This window comes from Sminthopsis crassicaudata, chromosome 1 (genome assembly GCF_048593235.1).
Source record: "Sminthopsis crassicaudata isolate SCR6 chromosome 1, ASM4859323v1, whole genome shotgun sequence".
NCBI classification, from domain to species: Eukaryota; Metazoa; Chordata; class Mammalia; order Dasyuromorphia; family Dasyuridae; genus Sminthopsis; species Sminthopsis crassicaudata.
In genome coordinates, this window is record NC_133617.1 from 667,893,811 (window position 1) to 667,918,836 (window position 25,026).

The 25,026-nt window shown below is 37.6% G+C and overlaps 1 protein-coding gene across 1 annotated transcript in view; it reads left to right on the forward strand.

The window, feature by feature from the left end:
- SEC22C (SEC22 homolog C, vesicle trafficking protein) overlaps positions 1 to 25,026 on the forward strand; it is a 51,990-nt gene that overhangs the window by 9,591 nt on the left and 17,373 nt on the right. Inside the window, exons 2-5 of the mRNA XM_074283190.1 lie at positions 12,835 to 13,044; positions 19,430 to 19,593; positions 22,120 to 22,299; positions 24,279 to 24,397. Coding sequence (XP_074139291.1) covers positions 12,863 to 13,044; positions 19,430 to 19,593; positions 22,120 to 22,299; positions 24,279 to 24,397 — 645 coding nt within the window. The 5' untranslated portion in view covers positions 12,835 to 12,862. The remainder of the gene's footprint in view (positions 1 to 12,834; positions 13,045 to 19,429; positions 19,594 to 22,119; positions 22,300 to 24,278; positions 24,398 to 25,026) is intronic.

The following is a 25,026-nucleotide window of genomic DNA, read 5'->3' on the forward strand; positions in this document are numbered from 1 at the left end:
TTTTCAGTTTTCTCAACAATTATCAAAGTTTTTTCTCATCACTTGTGTTCATGGTTTATTGCACACTATTTTGCTATATTCAGTTGCTTCTTGTTTAGTTTATTCTATTGTTCTATTTTTCTCTTTTCTTTAATCTAGCACCAAATATTTTTTGAAGATTCTTGCTTCATAATAATTTCTTACTTGTAAGGTTTTCTTTCTTATTTTTAAAAAAGAATATTTCCCTTGAGATTCTTTTGTTCCTCCAAATCAGTGGTCCTCAAACTTTTTAAATAGGGGCCAGTTCACTGTTCTTCAGACTGTGGGAGGGCCGGATTATAGAAAAAAAAAAACTCACACTGTCTCCGCCCCTCAGCCCACTTGCCATAACCCCCGATGGCCACATAAACGTCATTTGCGAGCCGCATTTGGCCCGAGGGCCGTAGTTTGAGAACCCCTGCTCCAAATGAATTTTGTAATTTCATAAAAATTCTATTTGTAGTCTTCTTCAAATAACACTTGATTTCTGAATTAATTTATGTTCGAATATTCTGTCCACTGTATTATTATGGTTTATCATAGTCTGCTCCCAAAGATTTTTTTGATGTTATAGTGGTAGGTGGGAAGGAAGAGGATAGGAAGGATTATTCCTTTTAATCTTATTGTGACTCACCAGGTTCACTATTCCCACTTACTCACCATTTAGTAACTTCAGTACCAAGCATTTATTGATCTCCATTATCATCAAATCACAAGGTCTAAGTCCTCAACTCATTTGACTTCTATATAGCATTTGGCAGAAAAACCAGTTAGGAGGCTCTGTTTTGTTTTGTTTTGTTTTCAATTTCAATATATCGAAAACTTCTCTGGGCCAGGTTGCTACGAGAAAGGTTTTGGATTGACTTGGTGGAACTTGGGTAGAAAATGCTTAGAAGTTAAAAGGAAACTAAACCAGATATTATTTGAAAGTTAGTCCATTTCTCTGCATAGAAGGAATGGAAAGTAGGGAGGATAAAAGAAAGAACTGTTAGGTCTGATGAATTCAGGAGCCAGAGGTGCTGAACTACAATACCTGTTTGAACTACATGTACTCTTCCAAGATCAGCAACGTCACTTATGGCACTGAGCCAGTGTTTTCCAGGAGCCCTGAGGCTTTGTCATTCACCTGCCAACTCAGGGGAAAGTGCCAAAGTACAACCAACTCTCCATTCTATGGACAAGAAATTGGATGTATACTTTTTTTCTCAACCTAACAAATTTTGGTTACCATGCCATAGAGCATGGTCTCAGTTTGGGTTTTGATTCTGTGAGGACAACAGTCTTGTTTGGAGCACTTTACTCTGATTATCTGAACTGGTACATACCTACGCCAGTTGAAGGCTTACAAAGTGCTTTAAGGTCAGCAAAGCACTTTCTTCACAACCACTCCACAAGGTAGGTGTAGCATAGGGGGAAAATCACTGACTTTAGAATCAAAAGACCTATATTCTAATCCTTATTCTACTTACTAGCTATGTGACCTTTTATAAGTCACTTCACTTTTATGGGGTCTAGATTCTTCATTGTAAAACTAGGGAATTGAATGAAAGTACTAAAGGGTAGTTATTTATAGATTCATGTTTGATTGGGTCAGAGATCTTTAATGAATTGGTCCAAGGATCTTTCCTTGGCTTTCTGATGTTCAACATTTTAGTTGTATTTGGATTAAGCCATAGGAGATGTGGTTATAAAATTTGCAATGCTTCAAAGCTGGGAGGGATAACTAAATCTTTGGATAATAGAATAAGTAATCAAAAGGATCTTGACAGGCTAGATCTGAAAAAGAGAAATTTATATGAAGTCCTGAGAATTGTGATAAGCTAGAATTGTTCTAGGAGTGTGAAAAGTGCAACAGAAAATTGTAAGAAACTAGAATTGGTCTAGAACTGTGATAAATGTAACTAGAATTGTGACAACCTACCTACTGATATTTGTTAACTAGAATTGTGATGTTTTACCTTGTTGACTTCCCACCTCAGTGTTGACATCCTACCTCATTGGCATCCAACCTCTTTGGCTTATTATCTCGAGTATGACTTTGATGAATGGGTTGAACATTTGGGCCACTGTTGAGCCTGGTTCTCATTGTCATACTTCTGTTTACTGATCTGCTGCTTTGTACCTCCTTGGGCATAACACTGTCATCTCATGGACCAAGTGAACTATAGCTGGTGCTAAAAGTTTAGCTTGGTGAGATGTGCGGTTCCCGCAAAACAAGAGAAGGGGAATTGTAAGGGCCCTTTAAATGGGCGGACACAGTGCATCGGGATTGAGGCCCAGAAGTAATTTCTGTGGATATTAGGACTGCCCTTGGGCGGGATCCTGGCCATATTGAGATAGTTTCGTAATGGGTGACTCTCTCGCTGATTGGCTGTGTGTGTGACCTCACAGGCCCTATATAAGCCCACTGCAGGCAGCAACCGCCCTCTCTTTAACCTCCTGCTGTTCACCCTGGCTCACCAGCCTGGGTGGCCAAGCCAAGATGGATAGCCGAAAGAGGTAAGGGTTTTGGTAGTGAACACGTGGGTCTTCTGACCAGGTGTTCACTCGGGAACCAACAAGTCAGGGCATCAGTTAGGGCATTATGGGAGTAGGTATAATAAAGGCTTTTAAGATTACATGTGGCTGTTCTTGAGTGCGCTACCGGTTACTAAGCTATAGATTCAAGAGATTGTGGCCAGAGACCTTAGAAGGCCTCAGAGGAGGCGAGCCGGGTAGAGCTCACACTGCAAAGGACAGTGGTCAAAGGTACTCTGGTGGGTCTAGGACAGACTAGTAATTGTAACTGCCAGGAGAGCACGTTACAAAGTCCTATGCTTAGATGAAAAAAAAAAAAGCTGTATGAGCACAGAATGGGTGATGCTTGGCTAAACAAATTTATGTGAAAAGAGTTCTGGGGATTTTAGTGGAAGGCAAAGCTAAATATGAATCAATAGTAGCTGACATTTATATTGTGCTTTGTATACATGATCTCATTTGATCCTTATGAAAACTTGATGAAATTATTGTTGTTGTTTGTCCTTTGTGCTCCAAGATGACAATGACATCAGGAAGGTGATCCTACGACATGCAAGTGAATTGGATTTAAATGAAGGAAGGCTGTGCAAAGTCACTAGCCCTACTTTCTCCTCCAGAGCCATCTTGGTCCAGTGGCCAAATACAGATCAGGGTGACTGGAGTTGGCCCTGGATACAATGGGAGACCTTGGCCTTTTTAAGCTAAAATCATTAATAGGTTTCTCTTTAATAGTTTAATGAGTCAACTGCTCCATTCCATCTGGTGAAGTAGACATTACTGGTATGTACATTGACACAATATGGATGAGGAATCTGATATTCAAAGAAATTATTTATTCATGACCATAGCTATTATCAAAGGTGAGATTTGAATCCAGACCTCTTCTGACTTCTTCCTGACTGTAAATCAACTCTATAGCGCCTTGAATTTGGTTTGAGTGAAGCATATGTTCTAAGCACTCTTTTTATAGCAACATACTAAAAATTGTGATATCAGTCGAAAAAGCTAATGTGATCTCAGAAGGGATTAAATAAGAGCATTGTGTCTAGAATGCATAGGAAGGTCATGATTCTGCTTTCTTTTGCCTTGGGCAGACTAGTTTGGAGCCTTGTATTTAGTTTTGGGTACCACAATTAGGAAGGCCATTGTCAAGATGATATAGGACTCTCAGAGATCTTAACATATAATCATGTAGAAAGAACTGAAAGGGTTTAGCTTGGGGGAAGACAATTTAAGGACACTTGATAGTTGTCTTCAAGGGTTAGAAAGATGAAAGATTAGAGTTATTATGCTTTGCCTTTGGGGGTCAGCAATAGGGAAAAAAAGGAGGGAGGGAGGAAAGGAAGGAAAGAGATTTTGTTTCAGTAGAAAGAAAAACTATCTAATAGTCTGAGCTATTCAGAATTGAAAACGGCTGACTTCCCTGGAGGTCCTCAAACCGGAGTTAGATGACCACTTTTCAGGAATACTATAAAGGCCATTTTTATTTGGATGTAGGATTTGATTTCAGTGTCTTTTTTTAAATGATAAACCCACCACCTTCAGAAGGAGGCGGTTACTTCTGGTTAGCTTCAGTCGTTAGAGTTTTCTTATATCAAGATGTTTTCCTTCATACTTATTTTCCTTATAGTCTTACATTAAGGCATATAAAATATGCCTCTACCATTGCTATCCATTTTTTTCTAGTTCTGCCCTATTTCTCCAAAGAAAACAAATCTAAATCCTCTTCCATGATCGTCTTCTGAGTGCTTTAAAAGAGGATTTCCTCTTCTTCAGTCTGAACATTCCTTGTTCATTTAAGCGATTTTGATATGGCTTAAATTTAAGGCTCTGTACTATCTAATTTGCCTACATTTGAACAGTTTAATTTTTTGAAGTTTCTCCAAAAACATAGAACTCTGAACCAAACACAATGCTCTGTACATAATTTGATCAGGGAAAAGTAGAGCAGAATTGCCACTTCTCTGGTCCCGGACCCTATATTTCTTCTACTGCAAAAGATTGCACTGGGTTTCTTGGATGCCAAATTAAACTATTGACATATTAAATCTGTAGTCCATACGGAAGGGTGTGTTTTGGGGAAAGATCACAGAAACATAATTTTGTTTATGTTGGGGAGGGACCTGAGAGGTCATCAACTTCAAGTCCTTAATTTTACAGATGAGGAAACTGAGGACATTAACTAACTCGACAAGTGTATAAGGCCAGTCTTTATCTGAAGCAGGGTTTGAACCCAGATCTTCCTGACTGTAAGTCAACTCCATAGAACCTTAAGTAATCCCTTTTGGTTTGAGTAAAAAATGCATTCTAAGGCCCTTCCATGAGATTCTGTGTCCCAACATCCTTCCCAAATGACGTTTTGTGTCCAGGTTCTTAGTTACCTGCTGTGACATATTTTAAGCTCTTTCCCAGCTCTGGTATTCTATCTCCTAAGCGTCCTTCCAGCTTTTACAACCTTATGTTCTAGAGTCCTTTCCCGCTCTAACGGTTTTCTCATCCTGTGGCCTGTATTCTAAGTCCCCTATCATTTCTAGTTCATTCTATGGTCCCGTCTGACAAAGTAGGACACAGATCTCGAGCTCTGTGGCCTTTCTGTGTTCTATGTCCTAAGGGTCCCCCAGGCCTCTGGCATTCCTTGAGCCTACAAGTCTTACAGGGTTTTTCCCTAGAAGAATATCTTCTTCAGATTTTAAGCCCACTTTAAACAGGAAAGTAGTGGACAACTAGGAATCGGGGTGTGGGTGTTTGGGGAACAGAGCATTTCCACCGGAAGCAGGCTGCCTCCTGCCCCAGCCTCTCCGACCCTCTGGGGGGTTACAGCCTCGTGCGAGCGTTGCCATGACAAGCTCTGAGCCCAGCTGCTCCCCACCTCCTTGGGGACTGCTGCTGCGGGAAGGAGCTGGAGGGAGCCTTGCCACACTTTCTATTCAGCAGGTAGAAGACAGAGACGGGAAGTGAGTCTCTTGGCCAGAGATTGCCAGAGAAGGGTCCTTGGAAATCATGTTCGGGCCCCGTATTTTGTGATTTGGGAAACTGAGGACCGAGGAGGTAAAGGGGCTTCTCCGTGTCCATTAGTTCTTGAATATCAGACTTGGCACAGTGTAGGTGCTTTATATCTACTTGTGGACGGACAACTAAAATCTTTCTTTGCTTCGCAGGGAGATAGTTCCGTAGGTTCCCCATCCTTTCTGACATTACTTACTGCCTTTGCCAGCACTTCTTGAGGCTCTACATTTAAAAATTACTGCCTCTCGGAGAACTCCTCGCTTCCCGCCTCGCTTCCCGCCTCGCTTCCCGCCTCGCTTCCCGCCTCGCTTCCCGCCTCGCTTCCCGCCTCGCTTCCCGCCTCGCTTCCCGCCTCGCTTCCCGCCTCGCCTTCTGCCCCGCCAGCCTCGCCTTCTGCCCCGCCTGGGAGGCGTGCTTGAGCCCCAAGGGTTGGGGTAATCCCCTCCCTAGGCTCTCGCCGACGCTAGGGTTTGTGTGTGGGCGGGGCAAATAGCGGCTAGGCCAGATTACGCACGCGCACACGAGTTACCGGCCTTCGAGATGTAGGCGGCTAAGCATGCCCCGCCCCCTTATCTTCCCTCTCCTCCCCTCCCCCGCAGGCTCAGGCGCTACCAGACACCAAGCAGGCCGGTAGGGGAGGGCAAGAAAGCCAGGGCTTCAGAGGGACGGATTCATTAGGGATCTCGGTGACACTGAGGCGGTTACGGCGGGAGTTCAGAGACGAAGTAAGACGAGGGGTCGTCGGGAGGCATGGAACCCCAGGCTCCGAGTGTCAGGCGGGTCCCACCGCTCGGCAGGGAGGGGCTGGCGGGAGCAGGGCGCCTGCGCAGAAGGGGCGGTTGCGGGAGGGCGAGGTCTCCGCGTGCGGGCGTGTTTTGATGAGGCGGGGCTTGGGAGGAGAGAACCCACCTGGGCCCGCCCTGGGAGGCAGTGGCGCGCGTTTGCGTCCGCGCATGCGCGGGAGGGTGTTCAAGTGTTGGGAGTGCTTGGGAGTAAAAGGCACCCCAGAAACAGAGTGAGACTGAGGGGGGGCAAGGAGAGAGACTTCATTTAACTCTCCGAGAGCGTTCCTCTGTTCTTTCTCTTAAAAAATTCAAGCATTCTCTCTGGGGGAAGGAGAAATGCCGAGCACACTGATAGAGTAGAGAGTGACAGGACCTATGGAAAGAGCCTCTGCCCCCGGGCGTGTGTCTGTGACCGGGGAGGCTGAGCCTGGAAGGGCGCCTCCCGGGCCCGAGGCCTGGCCTGGGTGGGCAGAGAGCTGGGTCTGAGGGACGTCCGGAACAGTTAATTCTGCTAGCTACAGACCGCTTCAGCCGTGCCCGAGTCTTAGCACAGACAGCGGCCATTTCCTTGTCCAGCTCATTTTACACATGGGGAAGTTGAGGCAAACCAGGGGAAACGAGTTGCTCGGAGTCACTCAGCCAGGAAGTGTCCGAGAGCAGATCCGAACTCGGGAAGGGGAGTCTTCGTCCGGGCCTCTATCGTCGGTGTCTTCTGGAGGGCAGGGAAGGGAGCGTCCTGGTAGTTACCCAGCTAGAGTAGCGCACCAGCCTCTACTCCCGTGGGGCAGGTCTTCCGTCAGCGCCAACCTGCCCTGGACACTGGAGGAATGGAATTTGACTTTAGGAACTGCTTCTCAGCCTGCCCCCCTCCCCCTCCCCCGTCTGTCTCTGTCTTTCCCTCCCTCCCCTTCTCTTCTCTCTTTCTCTCTCTCTCTATGACTCTCTTGTCTCTGTCTCTGTCTCTGTCTCTCTGTCTCTGTTTACTCTCTCCTCTGTATCTCTGTCTCTCCTCTCTCTCTCTCTCTCTCTCTCTCTCTCTCTCTCTCTCTCTCTCTCTCTCTCTCTCTGTCTCTCTTGTCTCTGTCTCTCTCTCTCTCTGTCTCTCTCTGTCTCTCTCTGTATCTCTGTCTCTCCTCTCTCTCTCTCTCTCATTCTCTCTCTCTCTCTCTCTCTCTTGTCTCTGTCTCTCTCTCTCTGTCTCTCTCTGTCTCTCTCTGTATCTCTGTCTCTCCTCTCTCTCTCTCTCTCTCTCTCTCTCTCTCTCTCTCTCTCTCTCTCTCTCTCTCTCTGTCTCTCTCTCTCTGTCTCCTCTCTCTCTCTCTCTCTCTCTCTCTCTCTCTCTCTCTCTCTCTCTGTCTCTCTTCTCTCTGTATCTCTGTCTCTGTCTCTCTTCTCTCTGTATCTCTCTGTCTCTCTGTCTCTGTCTCCTCTCTCTCTGTATCTCTCTGTCTCTCCTCTCTCTCTCTCTCTCCTCTCTCTCTGTGTCTCTCTGTCTCTGTGTCTCCCTCCCCCCCTCTCTGTCTCTCTTCTCTCTCTCTCTCTCTCTCTCTCTCTCTCTCTCTCTCTCTCTCTCTCTCTCTCTCTCTCTCCCCCCCCCCACATATATGTTTGCAATAGTAGTGTTCATACAAAGTACTCAACCCTATTTTGAGCAAACCTAATATATAATATATATGAAAATTTAAACCTCTAAAGAGATATATTTAGACTCTTATTTGGACCTTAGATGTCTAGCCTTAATTTTAAATTATCGAGTTTATTATTTACTTCACAAAAGGTTTTGCTATATCATCGAATGATTTATAATAAGATTCATAACTAGTGAATTCTCTTAATATGTTTAATAGAGGATTTGATTTACAAAAAGATTGACATGCCTCGAGTTTTTTTTTAAAGGGAATGTAGATATTATATCTCTATGTATAGTTAGCTTTTATTTTCAAGGTGATTGAGGTTATGTCAATACTTTATGAATCTTTGGTCTTGTCTTTAAAGTTGCTGTGGCCCCTAAAATTCATCAGCCTCCAAAGGAGCAGTTCTGAACTCACTGAAGTTGTGAAGACATATGGTCAAGGACTTTTGTGGAGGATTGGGATTAATACGGATAATAAACAGAATGTATTACAGCAGTAATCACATCTTAGTTCTTGGTTCACTTACCTTATACTAACTCTTAGGGCCCAAAAGCATAGTAAAAAGTGAGTGCTTTTTCCAGCTTGTCCTCTGATAAGGTACTAGAAATCAAAGATGAAGGAAGTAGCATTAAGGGGAGAAATAGAGTAAAATGGCTAGCCATCTACTGAGTAGAATCAGAAAACCACGGCATGTTGGAGTTGAGAGGGACTTTGGATAGAAGTTACAGGCAGGTACATGTCAGGTTGATAGAATAAACTTCCTAACAATTAGAGCAATGCAGAAAATGGGAGGGGCTGCCTCTCAAGGTATAGAATCCACCAATATTAGAGTTCATTAAGATAGCTAACCACTTGTTGGGGAGACAGTTAGCGGAATTCTTCTTTGAGGATAGACTTGAAAATGATTCTTTAAGTTTTGTTATTCCAGGATGTTGATTCCATAAGCTGTGTTGGTACTTTAAAAACTTCTTTTGGCCCAACCCAACGTATGCCCAAGATGGGTGTTTGCTTTTTTTTTTTTTTTGGTAATAGAATGAGGTTTACTTATATAGGTTTATAATATTTTAATTTAATTTTTTTCTTATTTCTGTTGATGCCTTTAGTAGTATTTTTACTAAATAAATGTCTATATTTTTGAATTCCACATGAAATTATATTTTAAGGGGAGTTAACCAAATTTGTTTTATACCTCTTCACTAAATGTAATTCTTTGCAGCATTAATTGGTTAAGCAGTTAAATTATTGTAAGAGGATGTCTTGTGTTTTCAGTGACAATGTGAATATTTATATCTATATCTATATACCTTGATATCTTTATCAGGTATAAATGCTTCTTTGAGTTATGATATTCATTAAACATGTTAATTAGTTTCCTAGTTAATAGTTCCTAGAGACTATTGAATCAAAGATATAAACTAGATATATAATGAAAGCAGATGATTCTGTACCCAAAATATCTTGTGGGTGCTTGAAGAGGATAAGTCATACCCTGTGGACTTGGATAAAAGAGAAAGCCAGTTCACAGTCCAGGCTAATGGTAGAGTATCTCCCAACAAACCTGAAAGAGGGAATCTGTCTTCTCTCTCTCTTCACTTTCCTTACCATATCTTCTTCCACAGGACTTTTTAGAACTTTTTCTACTTATGACCCCCTTTTGCTTGAGAAATTTTTACATCACCCCAGATATATAATTTCACAATCCCCACATTCAATTAATGAGACCCCATATAGGATCATGAACCACAGTTTAAGAAGTACAAGCTAGAAGATAACCATTTGAACTTAGGTTGGATCATTTGAACTTCCCATTGGTTCATAGTAGCATGGGGAGCTAAGAACAAATTAGAAACCTGAAGGAAAAGCAGCCTAAAGGATCTTTCTACAAGGTCATCTATACCCCCAGCCCTACCTTTTGGCCCAAAAGTTGGGGTCCAGTAGAGAATTACATACAGCAAGGAAAAATTTCATGAGGATTTCATAAAGGGAGAGAAGAATTTCTAAGGAACTAGGAAGTTTACTTTAGCCATATGAACTCTCTTAAGTTTGAACCAACTGTCTCCAGGGACTGTGTGTGTGTGTGTGTGTGTGTGTGTGTGTGTGTGTGTGTGTGTGTGTGTGTTTGTATACAAGTGAAAAATGTATCCCAGACTAATGGAGTAATATTTTGTTTTGCCTGTTATTATTTTTTATTTTAGTATTTTATTTCCCCCTACTTATATGTAAAAACATTTTTTAAATATTTGTTTTTAAAACTTTGAATTTTAGAGTCTGTCCCCTCTTCCCTCCCCATTGAGAATTCAAGCAATTTGATATAGGTTATAAATATGTACTCATGCAAAACATTTCCATAATAATCATGTTGTAAAAGAAAATGTAGACCAAAGAAAATTCCCTAAAGGAAAAACAACAACACTTCATTCTGTATTCAGATAACCATCAGTTCTTTCTCTGAATATGTGTAGCATTTTTCATCATAAGTCCCTCAAAGTTATCTTGGATTATTGTATTACTAAGAATAGCTGATCATTTTCCAATATTGCTGTTACTTTGTACACAGTACATTTCATTTTATATCGGCTCATGGACGTCTTTCCAGGTTCTTCTGAGAGCATACTGGTCATCATGTCTTATAGCACAATAGTATCTCATAATAATCACAAAGCACAGTTTATTTAGCCAATCCCTAACTAATGGGCATCCTTTCGCTTGCCAATTCTTTGCTCCTAGAAAAGAGTTACTGTAAATATTTTTTTTTTTGTGTGTGTGCATATAGGTCCTTTTCCTTATTGGTTTTTCTCTCTTTGGGGATATAGACCTAGTAGTTATATTGCTAGGCCAAAGGGCATTCATTTATCTCCTCTTGGACATAGTGCCAAATTACTCTACAGGATAATTGAATTGAATCAGTTTACAACTCTACTATCAGTGGATTAATGTCTCATTTTCTGCAACATTTGTCATTTTCCTTTTCTTTCCTATTTCTGTCCAATCTCTAGGTATATAATAGTACTTAAGAATTGTTTTAATTTGCATTTTTTCCAATTAGAGCATTTTTTTTCCACATTTGGTCATAGATAGCTATAATTACTTCATCTGAAAACTGTTCATATCTTTTGCTCATTTATCAATTGGGGAATGGCTCTTATTTTTATAAATTTTACTCAGTTCTCTATGTTTGAGAAATGAGACCTTTCTCAAATAAACTTGCTTCAAATTTTTATTTTGCAATTATTTTTGCTAATTGCATTTCCCTTCCATTTATTTCATTCTATCATCTTTCACCTTGCCCCTCAAAAATGTTTTGCTTCTGACTACCTTCTCCCTAATAAGACCTCTCTTCTATCACATACACATACATACAAACACACACATATACATAACACACACACTTTTCTTTTAAACCCTTCCCCTGCTACTTTCTCCTTGGGTAAGAGAGATTTCTGTACCTAATTGAGTGTGTATGTTATTTCCTTTTTGGACTAGTTCTGATGAATGTAAAGTTCACTCACTCTCCCTCATCTTCTCTCTTTCCCCCTCCACTATAAAATTTTTTTTACCTCTTTTATGTGTGATAATTTACCCCATTATATCTTTCCCTTTTCCCTTTTCCCTTTTCCCAGTACAGTCCTTTCTCTTAAATTTTATCTTTTTAGATATTGTCCTTTAACACCTGTGTGTCTGGATTTGCTCTTCAGAGAGCAATGGGGGCCAGCCCTGTGCCCTGATTCATGGACAAGAAGTGAAGAGGTGGGACTCAGGAGGGTGGTGAAACAGGATTTATTCAGGATTACCCCAGGGTTAATATACCTAAGATTTACATAATCATTTACAAATACCTAAATCTTCAGTTAGATTACAGCTCCATCTGTATTCTAACAATAGTCATTATATCAGATAACATATAATAGTATGTATGTCTGGCAGATGCTCTCCAGACATGTTTCTTAGAAGTCAGTAAACATGCCTTCCTTCAAAGATTCTTGGTATTTGTAATCAGCAAGGTTAGATATGTCTCCTGACTTCTTAGAAGACCTGCCATCTTCAGGGGGGGATGGAGAAGCTGAACCAGACTTAATGAGCAGATTTCTCTAAAGACAAAAAGGTCTTATACCTTTTCCAGGAATATCTCTACTGTCCTGTGCCCTCTGTCTGTATATGCAATCTCTTAACTGCCTTAATAATGAGAAAGTTCTTAGGAGTTACAAGCATCATTTTCCCATGTAGGAATGCAAAACAGTCCAGCTCCATTAAGCCCCTTATGATTTCCCTTTCTTTCTTACCTTTTTATGCTTCTGTAGAGTCTTGTATTTGAAAGTCAAAATTTCATCAAGAATGCTTGAAAGTCCTCTATTTCATCGAATGCCCATTTTTTCTTCTGAAGCATTATGTTGTTTTGCTGGGTAGGTAATTCTTGGTTGTAATCCTAGTTCCTTTGCCCTCCAAAAGAAGATATTCTGCTTTTTCCTGCTATCTTAGTAAATACCTGTTGCTAAAAGATTATTTTCACTGGCTAATTGATGATCTGTGGAGAGCACATTGTGGGAGCTCATGAGGGTAGTGTATTAGAAATCAACTCCTATCCCTAAAAATTGAAGATCCCTGAAGAAACAAGTAGTTAATCTTCTGAGGAGCCAGCTTTCCTGGGGAAGTTGGGGAAGTGAGTTCAGAGGGTGTGTTACACCACAATCTTCAAATTTTATTTTTCTTTCCATAATTGAAAAAGTTAATCTATATTTAAAGTTTATACATCCAATATGAGTTTCATAAGTAATCATTGCCACAAACAATTAAAATTACAAGCATCTTGAAGGGAAGTAGAAGTTCATAGCATTTCTAAAATTTTTGTCAATAAGATGTATTTTTTTTTTTTCCAGGGAGTACTCATGAATTCCTTTTTGGGCCATGTCCATGATCCTTTTTGCCTGTGTGGTACGGGTGAGAGATGGGTTGCCCCTCTCTGCCTCCACCGATTTTCATCATAATCAGGACTTTTTGGAATGCAGAAAGCGGCTAAAAATGTTGTCCTTAATTTTGACACAGTTTCCAGGTCGAGGTACTGCAGAAGGACATGACCTCAGTATACAGTAAGTTAATACTATTCTTTTTCTGTTATAGTCATTATGTCACATTAAAACTTAACTTGCTTTTAGCCATATTCATATTAATTAAACATTTTAAGCTACCACATCTTAATCAAGTCATGTCAAAAGTGTTGACTTGGAATTTTAATACTGATTTGATAATAATAGTAGCTGGCATTTACATAATTTTTAATATTTGCAAAGCTCTTTATATCAGCTTGTTTGATCCTCAACAACAACCCTGTGATGTTGGTGGTATTATCCTCATTTTAGAAACTGAGGAATAGAAAGTTTAAGTGGTTTGACCAGGTCACATAACTACAAATGTCTGAGGCAGGACTTAGTTTTTCTGACTCCAAACCCTGAGTCCTGATCTCTGTGCTCCCTAAAATAATAATAATAGGCCATTTTTATCTGTAGCATTTTAAGTTTTATAAATTCCTCCCCATAGCACTCTTGTGAAGTGGAAATTGCCATATTATAACCTTTTTCTTATTAAGACTCAGAGAGAAAATGATTTGTCTAAGGTCATACAGTTAGTAAGGAGCACACCTAGGATTAAGCCAGATTTTTTGACTCCAGATTTATGGAATCATCTCAGTGCCTTAATCAAACAAAACTCTTTGATTGAGAGTACTTTCTGTGAAATTCAAGTTATTCATTTAACAAGCTTGCTTATTGGTGTTTCCTCTTTTACCTTAAACTTTCACTTCTGCCTAGCTTAAGACATATATTGTAAGGTAATATATTGTACAGAAGGGGTTATTCTTGAAGCAGAACCTAGTAACAGCTTGCAGAATGTAAAAAGAAATAAATTTTTTTCTAGTAAATTTATTTGTTTTTAATACACATTATTTTATGAATTATGTTGAGAGATAAAAATCAGAGCAAAAGAGAAAAACCATGGGAGAGATTAAAAAACAAAACAAAACAAAACAAAACAAACCAGAAAAAAGAAGTACACATAGCATATATTGATTTACATTCGGTCTCCTTAGTTTTTTTCCTGGATGCTGACGGCATTTCCTGTCCAAAGACTATTACATTGGTTTGGATCACTGAATCACCGAGAAGAACCAAATCCTTCATTCTTGCTGTTACTGTGTACAACTTGGTTCTACTTGTTTTGCTCAGCATCAATTCATGTAAATCTTTCTAGGCCTTTCTAAAATCATCTTGTTCAGCATTTTTTATAGAACAATAATATTCTATAACATTCATATACCACAGCTTGTTCAACCATTCCCCAATTGATGGCTTTTCCAATTCTTTGCTACCACAAAAAGAGCTGCTACAAACATTTTTGCAAATGTGGGACCTTTTTCTTGTAATATATACCCAGTAATGGCATTGTTGGATCAAAGGGTATGCACAGTTTTATAGTCCTTTGGGTATAGTTCTACATTGCTCTCTTGAATGGTTGGATTATTTCACAATTCCACCAATAATGCATTAATGTCCGAGTGTTCCCACATCTCCTCCAACATTTATTATTATCTTTTCCTGTCATTTTAGCCAATCTGAGAAGTGTGAAGTAGTACCTCAGAGTTGTTTTAATTTGCATTTCTCTAATCAAGAGTGATTTAGAGTATTTTTTCATATAATTATAGATGGCTTTAATTTAATCATCTGAAAATTGTCTGTTCACATCCTCTGACCATTTGACAATTGGGGAATGGCTTGTATTATAAATTTGACTGAGTTCTTTATATATTTTAGAAATGAGACCTTTATCAGAAACACTGGTGGTTTAAAGATTTTTTTCCCAGCTTTGTACTTCCCCTTTAATTTTGTTTCTGTTGGTTTTGTTTGTGCAAAACCTTTTTAATTTAATGTAATCAAAGTTGCCCATTTTGCCTTTCATAATATTCTCTAGTTCTTCTTTGGTCATAAATTCCTCCCTTCTCCGAAGGTCTGATAGGTAAGCTATCCTTTGCTCTCCTGTCCTAATTTGTTTATAGTATCATCCTTTATGCCCAAAATCATTTACCCATTTTGACCTTATTTTGGAATGGAATGTGAGAAGTAGGTTTATGCCAAATTTGACATTATTTTCCAGTTTTCCCGGCAATTTTTGTCAAATGATGAGTTCTTATTCTAGAAGCTGGAGTTTGGGGGTTTATCAAATACTAGATGATGATAGGTCTTAATTATTGTGTCATGAGTATCTAACCTATTCCATTGATCCATCACCCTATTTCTTAACCTGTACCAAATGGTTTTGATGACTACTGCTTTATAATAGTTTTAAGTTTGGTACTGGTAAGCCATCATCCTTTGTATTTTTTTTTCATTAATTCTCTTGATATTTTTGGCTTTTTATTCTTCCAGGTGAATTTTGTTATTAATTTTTTCTAATTCTAGAAAGTAATTCTTGGCAGTTTTATTAGTATGACACTGAAAAGGTAGATCAATTTAGACTGAATTGTCACTTTTACTATATTACCTCAATTATATTACTCATGTGCAATTGATATTTTTCCAATTGTTTAAATATGACTTTATTTGTGTGAGAAATGTTTTGTAATAATCTTCATATAGTATTTGGGTTTGTCTTGGCACTAGACCCCCAAGTATTTTATTTTGTTTGTAGTAATTTTAAATTGAATTTCTCTTTCTATCTTTTATTGATGGGCTTTCTCAGTAATATATAGAAATATTGATGATTTGTGTGAGAGAAAAATCTTAGCCTAGAAAAGCACAGCAGTCTGGTGTCATTTGGTGGACAACTTAACAAACCTCATCAACCCTAAGAACTTTATTAACTGATTAATTATTATACCTTCATACAATCAAGGATATTCAGAATGTTGCCCAGGGTTATCTGGGAAATTTTAAAACATGTTCAACATCTTTTGTTTGCAAAGATAATTGATGATCTGTTTTATAGTTCCATAAAAGATGACTTAAGAAAAATTTTGGTGCTGTCTGCATCCAGAGAGAACTGTGGAAACAATGTAAATCAACACGTTATATTTACTTTTTCTATTCTTTTTCTTCTGTTTTTTTTTTCTCTTTTAGTTTTTCTCTTTTGCCCTAATTTTTCTCTCCCAACATGACCCCTAAGAAAATATGGGAAAAATGAATGTGAAATATATTACAAAAAAATGTTGTTTTTCTATGTAACTTGGAAAAAAGAAAAAGTTAAAAAAAAAAAAAAAAAAGAAAACCATAGATAAAAAAATAAACTTTAGCTCCTAAATTGTAGAGAAAGTTCTCTTATTAGCATTGCATCATCCCTCATGGATGCCAAGTAAATGATGTATTATAGCAATATGTTTCATTGTTACATTCATTTGAAGCTTTTTCTCATAGTCTAATAATGACTATTAATTGCTAATCAGTCAATATTCCCATTCTATTTCCATACACAACTAAAGTTCCTCTAGCTGTTACTTCTAAGCTCTGCCACTTGAGTCCTCAAATTATTGTTGCCTTTAAGCAAGGGTGTAGTCAAAGAGAAGTGTTTTTTAGCAGATATTTAATTTGTAAACAGAAGAGTCTCTAGACTTGTAAGGAATTTTGTTTAGAACATCTTCCCTGAAGGATCCTTCTGATTTGTTTCTGAATGGAGGTGATTCTAGCTGCAGCCTCTTTCCCTAACTGCATAGGAAGTAAGCATTAGTCAGTCATTTCTAAAGTGCCTACCAAATGCCTGGCAAGCAGACAACGATAAGGGAACAAGGGCAAGACTGCAGCCACTGCTTTTCAGGCTATATTTAAATAATATTTTGTTTTCGTTTTCATAATTATTGGAACTCTCTGTGCTTCAATATTTCAGACAAGTTCTTTTCACTCTGACTGAAGTTTTCAACATAATTTAGTCTGCTGAAAGTTAATTTGGTTATGTGACATTTCCTTTTAGGGAAACCAAGTTTCAGAATACTCAGTAAGCACAGATTGGAGACTCTGATATCTGATATCATATTATTTTTTAAACCTACTAACTGCAGAACCAGAGAAACTTGTACGAGGGACTTGACCTGTGATTTCACTGATGTGAGAATGCTTCCTCCACCAAAGCACTTGTGTACAGGCTCCACATCTTAAGAGTTACCCAGAGCTTTGAGAGATGAGATGGTTAAGAGCTGACCAGGTTCGGCCTGGGCAGGAAATTAACCCACATCTTCCTCCTGACTGCAGTAATTACTGTCTGTCTTCTGAGAAGCTTTGTGTTTCTTGTAAAGTGAACTTTTTAGTATAAGAGAAGAAGAGCTTAGTTTTACTTTTCCAGGTCTGTAATGACTTATCTTACTATGTTTTTTGGCGTGCCAAAGGATACTGGAAGTTGCCATGCTTCAATTGAGGATTAACAAATTAAAAAACACAAGATATTTTAGTTAAAAATACATATGCACAAATAAGCACACACGCTCTTATCTGTTTTTAAAATTAAATCCATTTCCTCATTTTTACAGAAAAATTATCCTAATTTTCAGATTTGTTGTCAGAAGTACTATATCTTATTTTATGGACCAAAAGAAAGGTTCTTTCTCATGAAGTAATACCTCCATCTTGTGAAAGTTTAGTATATTTTTTTGAAAGATTTTTAAAGCCATGTTTGTCATCTCACAAATAGGGCAAAAAGGTCATACCACCTTGCCATGCTTGCCTTAAGAGTAAAAGCTTCTCTATCATGGAAGCTTTGACTTAGGTCAAAATTGTGTCAACAATTTTCAACACTTTCTCTGGTTGAGGTTGTAGTTAATTTCTGTGCTTCTTTCTTCTCCTGTTCTTCTAAATGGAGTAGGAATCCCCTAATCCCTTGTGGAGAGTAATAGATTCTTTGGTTTCTTAGAAGCTGAATTTCAAATTATTTGTTTTAGGAGATATTCTTGTTTTGGTGTATAACATCATTATGGTTTTTATCTTAAGAACATTTGAATTTTTTTTAACTTGTACTGCAACTAATTAAGTCAGCTGCACCTTAGGTTTTATGTTAATTTTAATGCAAACAAAATAAAAACAGTGCAAAAACATTTAAAAAGAAGAGTCTGGTGACTAAGCAGCTGTTTACTAAGAGGAAGAAGTTAACTCCAATTTTCTCTGTGTGGTTGTTGTTGATGTTATTTGTTCTTACTTCTTGAAGGAGATATGATATCAGGGAGGTGACACCATGACATGGTGTTCTTATTTCATAACAAGCAAGTGAATTGGATTTAAGTGAGGGAGGGCTGTGCAAGGTTACCTGGCTCACTTTCCTGTCCATAGCCATCTGGGTCCACTGGCCAGATAGAGATCAGGATGACTGGAGATAGCTCTGGATGTACCTTGGCCTTTTTAAATTAAAGTCTTTAACAGTTCTCAGTTTGACTGAGACTGTACCCATTCAGTGATTAAAGGTAGATAGCAAAGAATGGCCTCTTTTACCTAGTGAAAAAAAATCTAAATAAATAAAGCTGGGAGGGTAAAACTCACAGAGTTTTTGACCCAAATCAGAAATGATTGGTATTTACATTCTCTCTGAGTCAATCAGAACCCAAACAATCACACACACACACCCTTATGTACACATATACACACTAAGAAGCCAGGAAGAGTCGGGAATTGTTCTGAAGAAGAAAGAGAAGGAATATTAATTTTCTTTTTTTAGTGAAGAAATTTGGGCAAAGATATATCCAGATAAGATTTTTAGTTATGATTAGTAGTCATTAAAAATGGTCAATATTAAAATTTTTAAATTTAGTAGTTGTAATTAAAAACTTATTCTAAGAAATAAGCCTGAAATAACAAATTCTCTTAAGATCTTGTTTTAGTAAGCCTCTTTGGATTTATCCAAACAACATTTATTAATTAATTGTCGGTATTGTACTGTTTGTGTATTATGTTATAATTATCTGAACATTGTTGGGAAAGTGAAAACTTGGGCCTTTGCCCATAAGATACTCACAGCCAGTTTGCCAACTTCTTCATAACCTGGAGGTGCTGACTCTCTGTCTCTTCCAGGCTCTGCACAGATGGTGCCTTTTTGTTTACACACAAATATTTTCCTAAATTCTCCAACTCTCCTTCCTCCAGTTTTCCTAGAGTATTTTGGATCTTTCTTTTGCCCCGATCATAGTCTGTTTTGTTTCTTACTTAATTGTGACAATGCCATTGTTCTTTATTAGATTACAAGCTCCTTGAAGTCAGGGACTGTATCATTTTTCTTTTTTATTCCCAGTGTTGTTCACAGGATCTTGCAAATAGTAGGGACTTAATATATCTTTGAATTGGTTAGACATGATATCACTGTAGAATGATTCAAGACAAAGAAAATGCATCTGTTGGAGGAGAGACATAGGATTCATAGTAAAGTCACTATTGTTGTATGCTGATTGTCAGTAAGATAAGTAGGAGCTTATCTGTATGTCTTTCATGTAATTCACTTTTGGTGTTCTTGTTTCAGTTTTGATTCTTCTGGAGTCATAGCTTGCATGGGGATCTGCTCCCGCAGTTATCCTGTGGCAATGGCCTTCAGCTTTCTGGAGGCTCTTCGGTGGGAGTTCACAGCTTCCTATGACAACACCAGCATAGGCTTGGCTTCCAGACCATATGCCTTTCTCAAATTTGGTTTGTAACTTCCTTATTTATTTATTATAAGGGCTACTTTATATTTATGTTTCACAAGTTCCATCTTTTGTTAAACCCATTCTACATTTAATAAATGTAAAGCTAGAGATATGAAATAGGTCCTTACCTCAAAATGCTTTTAATCTAATTGAGAGATAGACATGCAGATAATGAGCTAGAATAGTAACTTTGTGAAAGTGAAAAGGGGATGTATTTGAGAAATACATGTACAATTTGGAGGAGGAGGGTAGAGAGAGTGGTGAGGCTATGTGAGACAGTTGATGGAACTGGCCATGTTTAGTTTGGAGAATACAAGTTTTAGGGAGAATAAGAGGTAAATTCAAGTATTCAAAGGTCTCTCAAGGAGAAAGCAATTACACATGTACTGCTTAGCTGTAGAGGATAGAACTAGGAGCTAATGGGCAAAAGTTTAGAGAGACAGATTGGAGATTGAGGTGAAAAAAATCTTTGGGAAAAGTTGAGCTATTCCAAAGTGAAATGGGTTCCTTCAGACTAGAAGTTTTCAAGAAAATCTTGAAGAACACTTTTTGTGAAGGACTGTCCAAGTATGGGCTAGACCAGATGACCTTGGGAATCCTGAGAACTCTGTGATTCTTTAATTTTGGATCATCTATAGAGAAATGATAACTGAATCAATGGGACTGGAGAAGGGAGCCCAGGGCAAATTTTGGGGAGTACCCCAGTTTAGGAGGCAAGAGATGGAGAATTATCCTTTATGTATTACCTAAATCACATTGTTGTTCTCTCCCTTAGTTATATTTAATACCCTAGCCTTTATACATCTAAACTTAACTTGTCAATATCTTTTCTAAAATATGGGATACATTTACCTTGCAGAAAAATAGAAGGGAAATGGGATATGGGAAAGGGAGGAGGGTGATAAAAAGAGAGGGCATATTAAGAGAGGGAGTGCTCAGTAGCAAAACACTTTTGAGTAGAGACAGGACACTTTTGAGGAGGGACAGAGTGAAAGGATTGAGACAATAAATGGGGGGAAATACAATTAGCAATAGTAATTGTAAAAATTTTTTGAAGCACCTTTCTCTGATGAGGTCTCATTGCTCAAACATAGAGGGAACTGAATCAATTTTTTTTTTTTTTTAAATTCGAGCCATGTCCCAATTGATAAATGATCAAACGAGATGATCTGTGCTTAAAGGGCTGTAACTTCATGCATATCCTAACAGTATCACTACAAGACATAAATACCAAAAGAGATAAAAAAGGGAAGAATAGAAAAAAAAAAAAAGGGAAATGATCTATATGTACAAAAATATTCATAGCAGCTCTCTTCTCAGTACAAAAAAAGTTAGAAATTGAGGGGGTACCCATCAATTTGGGGAATGGCTTAATAAACTGTGGTATGTGTTTGTGATGAAATATGATTGTTCTCTGGAAATGATAAGCAGGATGCTCTCAGGAAAAAAAAATAACCTGGAAAGTCCTCCATGAACAAAGTGGAATGTACTGTCTAAAAAGCAATAGCAATGTTCTGGGGTGACCAGCTATAAATGATTTTGTTATTCTCATTATTACAATTATCTTCAACTACCCTGAAGGACTTAATAATGAAAAATCCTATTCATACCCAGAGAAGAAATTGATTGTGTATAAATACAGATTGAAACATTCTCTATTTTCTCTCTTTTTTTTAAACTTTTTTTTTTGAGGGTTTTTATTTCCATTAGAATGGGAGATCTATTTTTTATTTCATAGATTGACTCTTATGGAAATGTTTTGCATAAGTTCACATGTGATTTCTTAATTGTGGGTGTGAGACAACCTAGAACTCAAAAATCTTAAAAACAAATGTTAAAAAAATTGTTTTGAATGTAACTGGGGAAAACTATCAAATAAATAAAAACCAAAATATGGGGTGCAGAATTGAACTCAATGCTCTCTAGATGTTGTCTGATTAATGAAGAGTACAATAAGGATGTTATATCCCTTGCTATAGATCTGTATGTGGAATATCCGAAATATTTTTTTTTATGTAGTAAGAAAGTTAAAGGAGATTTGGGACATTCTGCTGGTATTAAGGAATTTATAGTTTTCTTAGTAAGGTCTTTCCTGTGAGACCTTAAATTACTTTTCTTTCCTTCTTTCTTCCTTAAAACGATGTACCTTAATATCATTGCCTTGGTTGATATGACCAAGAAGGTTGAATGATAACAAGACTGCTTTGCCAGTGATAAATATGTTGTTCTTACTAAATTTACATAATTACTTACTAAACTTACTAAATTCACATAATGGACATAATGTTCTGGCACTTTGTCCATGAGTTTGGTATTCATATATTAATAAAGTAGTATTTGTCATTATTAAATGCAAATTCTTTGATTCTGTTATACAGTATGTATTCAGAATATGGGTTGTTAGCTTCTTTGGAAATGTGAGCCTCACTTTGTAAATTCTAATAAAAAATTCTAAATCTGTATAAAATTCTATTCCATATTCTGCTAAAGTTGATTGGGTTTTTGTTTGCTTGTTTGTTTTTTACAGATAATGTCATTCAGAAAGTGAAATGGCATTTTAACTATGCAAGCTCTTCTCAGCTGAAGAACCACTTGGAAAAGATTCAGGAAGAGCTGATGCTTCAGCCTCCACTGGTCCTGAGACTAGAGGATACAGAAATGATGAATGGACTGAGCAATAATCACTCACCGATGCAGGTTGAATATGGTAAATGAACTGAATATTGTACTTTATGATGGGGTGATAATAGAGGAATGATACTTTTGTGCATTGCTTTTTCCTCAAATGGTTTTATTTATGTGTAAAATAGATCTTGTCCCTAGAATGTAATTGAAAAATAATTATATTGCCATTTAAATTTTCATGTGAACAAATTGTGTGAGTAGAGATCACTGATCCCTGGGAAAATGTGAACAGTTAATGTGCCTAGGTGTTAGGAATGGAATTAAAGAGAATTAAAGACAGGAAGCATTAAGTACTGTAGAAAACATTGGATTTTAAATCAGGAGACCAAGATTCAAGTCCCACAGCTGGCACTAACAAGCTAATCTGTAACTGTGGTTTCTCCAAGACCTTCTTATACAGTAGAAGTGAAGCTCTGATAGATTCTTTTAAACTGGAAAACTTCAAGTATTTTTCTAATGCTAGATTGTCTGTTGTCCAATGACCAGCCAAGATGATCAAAATCCTTATTAGTAGGTTGGCTTCTGGCTAACGAATTATTTGTCCATAGCCATTTATGAAACATTTCCTTATTATTTGCCCAGTACATAATTATTTGTAATTTCATAATTTCCTGTTTTTATAAGAAAATATTCAGCTTCTGAGAATTTTGGTTTCTCTATCTTGATAAGGTGTATGACAGTTACCTTTTTCTACTATTTTAATTTTCTTACTCTAAATTTATGGTTCAGGTTTTTTCATTTTTCATCAAAAAATCTTAGGTTATCTTAGATTTATCTTAGATTTAAATTATGAAGCTCCAAATTACCGGATGAAGCCAGTGACAGCTTTGGGGATTCTCTCTCTTATTCTTAACATCATGTGTGCTGCTTTGAATCTTATTCGTGTAAAATCCATATTTCTTTTAAACTCTTGGATGAGTCATTATGCCTGATCCCTTTATTGACAGAGCTCTTTTGCTACTTGAAGTCACAAATGCAGCCACTTGAGTTTATGGAGCAATCAAAAATCTGATCCTCAAACCATGTTCTCACACTGTGAAAAATAGGTATTTAAGAAAAGGATGCTCTGGTAGTTATGACTTTGTGTGAAACACAATTACAATCAAATTCCAGAAAGTTTAAACTTAGCCCTTCTTTTTAGGACATTTTACTGTGCTTTGGCTCAGCCTCTTGTGTCTCAAGGCTAGAATCCTAAAAAGGTAGCGTGTTCAATTCTAATGGGGGAAGCCTTGAATTGCTCAGTGGGAACTCTAACATACTAATAGTGATGAATTTGATTTTTATTTTGTGGTATATGTGAGGACAAGAAAGGATAATAAGAAAAGGAAATAAAAAAGGTATGCTATCATACCATATTATGGTAGAGTTTTTAAAACAGCAAAATAAAGCAATCGTTTGTTCTAACCATTCTAGGAACAGCTTATACACTAAATGTTTTCTTTTGCAAAACAACAACAACAAAAAACAATCCCTAAACATATTGAAAATAAAAAGATCCTTAATTGGGGGGAGGGCAAGAAAAAATTGAAATAGAAAGGCCACCCAGCAGATAAAGAAGAAAATTACAATGTTTTATGAGTTGAATGTTAAATTATATAACTAAATTGCTTGTATGACTCCACAACCAATATAAAAATAAAACTGTAGCACTTTTTATTATCACAAGGAGTTGCTTTCAGCAGAAACCTGGGAAAATAACTCCAACGTGAGGTATGGGTGAGGTGGGGATATCCAATGTTGCAATAAAGGCTAGAAGGAATGCTCCCTGAGGCCTAGATCCTTTCTATCCTCATTTTCTACTTTTTTTTTTTTTGCTTCCTAACCATTGCTTCATTTTTTATTAATACACCTGTAATTATTCCTGCAACATAATTTAAATTGTATCTGCAAAGTAATTTAAATTATGTCTGCAAGTTTATTTAGCTTTTTCTTTATGTAGACACCGTATAACCAGAAATGCTTTTCATTAGGAACTTAATATTGTTATTTTAAATTATGAAGCTCCAAATTACCGGATGAAGCCAGTGACAGCTTTGGGGATTCTCTCTCTTATTCTTAACATCATGTGTGCTGCTTTGAATCTTATTCGAGGAATTCATCTAGCAGAGCATTCCTTTCAGGTAACTTTTCCCTTCATATTTGGGATGATAAGATAGTCAGCAATAGAAGAAATTCATCAGGATGTGGTCTATTTATTTGGCTATATATAGCTGTGGACTATAACATTTATGAAGATTTTTAAAATGAAAACTCTCAAAAGGAGTAGTTTTTATTTTAATAACTTGGTATAGCTTAGAGAAATGAAAGTAATTTTGGACAATTTGTTGAGATCCTAAGGAGATTTTTTGAGTTGATGGCTGAGGGCAGAACTAGGAATAATCAATAGAAAATGCAAAAAGTTGTGCTTATATTTGACTAAGCAAGAATTTTCTAAAAAATTAGCATGGAATAAGCTACCTCCAGAATTAGTAGATCCCCCTCATTGGAACTCTTCATAATAAAGCTAAATATCCAGTTATCAGGTTTGTTATAGAATAAGTATTGGACTGTTTCCAAAGGTCCCTTCCATCTCTTAGATTCTCTCCTTCTTATTGGTTTCCTTGCTGCATGGAACAGATTTGGCAATCCTTTCTGTGACTTTTGGATCCTTGGGTTGTCAGGGTTGGGAGTGCCAAATGGAATTTGCTCTTTTACTATTCTACCCTCTTCCCCCACTCCACCTTTGTACTTCTGTTGAGGTACCTTTCTC